The 4,901-nt window shown below is 48.7% G+C and overlaps 1 protein-coding gene across 1 annotated transcript in view; it reads left to right on the plus strand.

The window, feature by feature from the left end:
- Window positions 1-3,811, plus strand: part of LOC130531460 (transcription factor COE3-like) — a 51,180-nt gene extending 47,369 nt beyond the window's left edge. The window contains 1 exon segment of the mRNA XM_057043500.1: window positions 1,772-3,811. Coding sequence (XP_056899480.1) covers window positions 1,772-1,803 — 32 coding nt within the window. The 3' untranslated portion in view covers window positions 1,804-3,811.
- Window positions 3,812-4,901: the final 1,090 nt, after the last annotated feature.

The raw sequence follows: 4,901 nt of genomic DNA on the forward strand, positions 1-4,901 counted from the left end.
GGTTGATGGATGGATGAGGATGGATGATGGATGGATGATGATGGAGGGATGGATGATGGATGGATGATGGATGGAGGATGGATGGATGGATGGATGGATGATGGATGGAGGAGGGATGGAGGGATGGATGGATAGATGGAGGGCTGGGAGGGTGAGATGGATGGATGGATGGATGGATGGATGATGGATGGATGGATGGAGGAGGGAGGAGGGATGGATGGATGGATGGATGGATGGATGGATGGATGGATGGAGGGATGGATGGCGGTGGATGGATGGATGGATGGGGGGGGATGGATGGATGGATGATGGATGGATGGATGGATGGATGGATGGGAGGTGGATGAGGATGGAGATGGATGGATGGATGGGTGGGTGGGTGGATGGATGGATGGATGGATGGATGGATGGATGGATGGATGGATGGCGGATGGACGGCGGATGGATGGATGGATGGATGGATGGTGGATGGATGGATGGATGGATGGCGGATGGATGGCGAATGGATGGATGGATGGATGGATGGATGGATGGATGGATGGATGGCGGATGGATGGATGGCGAATGGATGGATGGATGGATGGATGGATGATGGATGATGGATGATGGATGGATGATGGATGGATGGATGGATGGATGGATGGCGGATGGATGGCGAATGGATGGATGGATGGATGGATGGTGGATGGATATGGATGAATGGATGTATGGATGATGGATGGCGGATGGATGGATGGATGGATGATGGATGGAGGATGATGGATGGCGGATGGAGGGATGGATGATGGTGGATGGATGGATGGATGGATGGTGGATGGATGGATGGATGGATGGGGATGGATGGATGGATGGTGGATGGATGGATGGTGGATGGAGGATGGATGGATGATGGATGGATGGATGATGGATGGCGGATGGAGGATGGATGGATGGTGGATGGATGGATGGTGGATGGATGAATGGATGGATGGATGATGGATGGCGGGATGAGGGATGGATGGATGGTGGATGGATGGATGGATGGATGGTGGATGGATGGATGGATGGTGGATGATGGATGGTGGATGGATGGATGGTGGATGGATGGATGGATGGATGATGGATGATGGATGGAGGATGATGGATGGCTGATGGATGGAGGGATGGATGGATGGTGGATGGATGATGGATGGATGGATGGGGATGGATGGATGGTGGATGGATGGTGGATGGATGGAGGTGGATTGTGGATGGATGGATGGATGATGGATGATGGATATGGATGGATGATGATGGCGGATGGAGGGATGGATGGATGGATGGATGATGGATGGATGGATGGATGGTGGATGGATGGATGGATGGTGGATGGATGGATGGATGGTGGATGGATGATGGATGGATGGATGGATGGTGGATGGATGGGGATGATGGATGGATGGATGATGGATAGATGGTGGATGGATGGATGATGGATGGATGGATGGATGGCGAATGGATGGATGGATGGTGGATGGATGATGGATGATGGATGATGGACACGGTGACGGAGGCTGGGCAGGTGTCTGAAGGCGCATTAGCGTGGGGTTGCTAACACAATGCTAACCCCCACTCCAGCAGGAACCTTTTTCAGACCTTTTCTGTTCATCCCTGAAGGAACAGGAGCTACTTTGGGTCGGCAGCACGACCTTCCAGCGTGCTAGCGTGCTAGCGTGCTAGCGTGCTAGCGTCCTCTACGAGTATCCATGACAACAAGACGTTGACGTGTCCTCCATGTGTTTGTGTCTCTCAGCCATGGCAGGTCTCATTGTCCCGCCCATGTGAGGAGGAGCCTGAGCGCCCCGACAGCCACGCCCACCAGGAACCAAAATTGAGCAATTCCTCCCAGATTCCGGCGCTTCATCTTTCATTCCTTTAGTTCGTTCGCCATCGCAGACGGTCCGAAACAGGAAGTGGCTCCGTGTGGACGTCAGTCATGTGACAATAACTATTTTGTGTCAAAAGATCCGTTTTGCATCCGACATCAGTTTGAGCCACCGTGAGACAGGAAGTTGGTGCGTCTTCCACGATGACGTCATGTGATGGCTTTGATGTCACGGAACAAAGAGCCAATGAGACTGGATCCTATTTTTATCTTTTTAGGTAACGATTGTAATTTAATTAAGCGGATGGAGGCTGAGTTGACTGGAGACGCCGTCGGGGTAGAAAGAGTCCGGTGCTCCATCTGAACCTGGTCATCCAGGATCATCCCGAGTTCACCAAACATCAAAGTTTCACACCGAAAATAAGATCAGACGTCTGAAACTAAAATAGAAAATCAGAGTTCTAGTTTGTTCTGGTTCTGGTACCTTTGAGTCTCACCGGTGTCCCTGGTCCTGATGGAGGACTGACAGTTACGGACCAAAAGGTCAAAAAGATTCAGGACCTGGGCTGGTTCTGCGTGGACGCTGAGACGACCCGGTCCAGAACCGAGTCCAGAACCGAGTCCAGAACGGTGGAATCCAGCAGAATCCAGATGAGTTTCAGACCTTCTTGTTTTTTATGTATTTATAAAATCTGTTTTCCGTGATTTCGCTCCGTCGTATCTACGTGTAGAAGCTAACGTCCTTTAGATACGCCAAGGGGCGGAGCCACGAGGGGCGCCAAGGGGCGGAGCCACGAGGAGCGCCCCCGTTTTTAAAAGGCCACATTAACAGGCCGACGCAGCGTCTTCGTCTCTTTTGTATAAACGCTATTTATCTTTTGGGAAACGGGATCGTTTGTGTTCTTGTGCGTTGTTGTGATCGTGAACCCGCGTTTCTTTTGATGCACTATTGAGTTGAAGCACTTCCTGGAAAAACTGATGAAAAGATGAAAGGAAACGCGGCAGCTTTCCTCCTGTGAATAGCGTCCTCTCGCTCCCGCCATCTTTGGCTTCGTGTTTAGACGAAGACGTGTTCTCGTCTTTGTGTTTTTGGTGAGAACGGTTGTTTCGGAGTGTCGCTCTGGACCGTTTACTTATGCAACCGTGTTCTGTAATGCAAGCCTGTCTTCCGTGTTGCCATGGAAACCTTTGGGGAACAACAAGAGGCGGCGTTTGAAGCCTTCCCATCGTTCAGTTGACCCGTCTGACCAACTGTGAGAACTCTTGTTTGTTTGTTGTTTTTGTTGTTTTTGTTGTTGCTCAGGACCCACAGAAACAAAAGCTAACAGCTATGCTAGCACATATCTCCTGAAATCACCATGAAAAGGCCCAAGTACATGTTAGCATGCTAGCATTACGATAGCGCACTGCTAGTTTTACATGATGTTTCGAGCATCGGATGAAGTCATGTGACCTCTGTCATGTGACCTCTGTCATGCTCTGTTTGTACTTTTGCGTGAACTCTTTTTTCTAATGTTGAATGTGACCAACATTTTTGTTGAGAAGAGCAAATCAAGTTAGACTGATTTAAAGACGGTCTAACGTCCCTTTAACTTAATGTAAATATCGTCATGGCAACGGCCTCAGCAGACCAGGAAAACAAACAAACATCAACGTCACAACCAACAACTTCCTGTTTACATCCTCAGTTGTACAAAGTTCCATCCTGGACGTCGCCCTCAGAAACAACAACGAAACTTTTCTCGATGTTTTACGTAAATGTGAAGGAAAGCAGACGTACGGCTTTCTTAAATATTAAATATATCATCAAAGTATATCAAAGCACAATGTTTAATTAATGTCTTCAAATAAAAACGTTTCTTTCTGTGTCTGAACACCAGGTTGTAAATATCTGCATGTTCCTTTCTTTTCTGTGACCAGTGAGTTTTGTACAGAAACTGTCGAATAAACCAGTTTGGCTCAACTTTATATCTGCTTACAACCAGTTATTGACCCTCTGCCCCAGTATAACCAGTCGTTGATCCTCTCTGCCCCAGTATAACCAGTCATTGACCCTCTGTCCCAGTATAACCAGTTATTGATCCTCTGTCCCAGTATAACCAGTCATTGATCCTCTCTGCCCCAGTATAACCAGTCATTGACCCTCTCTGTCCCAGTATAACCAGTCATTGACCCTCTCTCCCCAGTATAACCAGTCATTTACCCTCTCTGCCCCAGTATAACCAGTCATTTACCTCTCTGTCCCAGTATAACCAGTCATTGACCCTCTCTCCCCCAGTATAACCAGTCATTGACCCTCTCTGTCCCAGTATAACCAGTCATTACCCTCTCTGTCCCAGTATAACCAGTCATTTACCCCTCTCCCCCAGTATAACCAGTCATTAACCCTCTCTGTCCCAGTATAACCAGTCATTTACCCTCTCTCCCCCAGTATAACCAGTCATTAACCCTCTCTGTCCCAGTATAACCAGTCATTTACCCTCTCTGCCCCAGTAGAACCAGTCATTGACCCTCTCTCCCCCAGTATAACCAGTCATTCACCCTCTCTCCCCAGTATAACCAGTCATTGACCCTCTCTCCCCAGTATAACCAGTCAGTCATTACCCTCTTTGTCCCAGTAGAACCAGTCATTTACCCTCTCTCCCCCAGTATAACCAGTCATTAACCCTCTCTGTCCCAGTATAACCAGTCATTTACCCTCTCTGCCCCAGTAGAACCAGTCATTGACCCTCTCTCCCCCAGTATAACCAGTCATTGACCCTCTCCCCCAGTATAACCAGTCATTGACCCTCTCTCCCCCAGTATAAACCAGTCATTTACCCTCTTTGTCCCAGTATAACCAGTCATTGACCCTCTCTCCCCCAGTATAACCAGTCATTAACCCTCTCTGTCCCAGTATAACCAGTCATTTACCCTCTCTGCCCCAGTAGAACCAGTCATTGACCCTCTCTCCCCAGTATAACCAGTCATTGACCCTCTCTCCCCCAGTATAACCAGTCATTGACCCTCTCTCCCCCAGTATAACCAGTCATTTACCCTCTTTGTCCCAGTTAACCAC

This window comes from Takifugu flavidus, chromosome 9 (genome assembly GCF_003711565.1).
Source record: "Takifugu flavidus isolate HTHZ2018 chromosome 9, ASM371156v2, whole genome shotgun sequence".
NCBI lineage: Eukaryota > Metazoa > Chordata > Actinopteri > Tetraodontiformes > Tetraodontidae > Takifugu > Takifugu flavidus.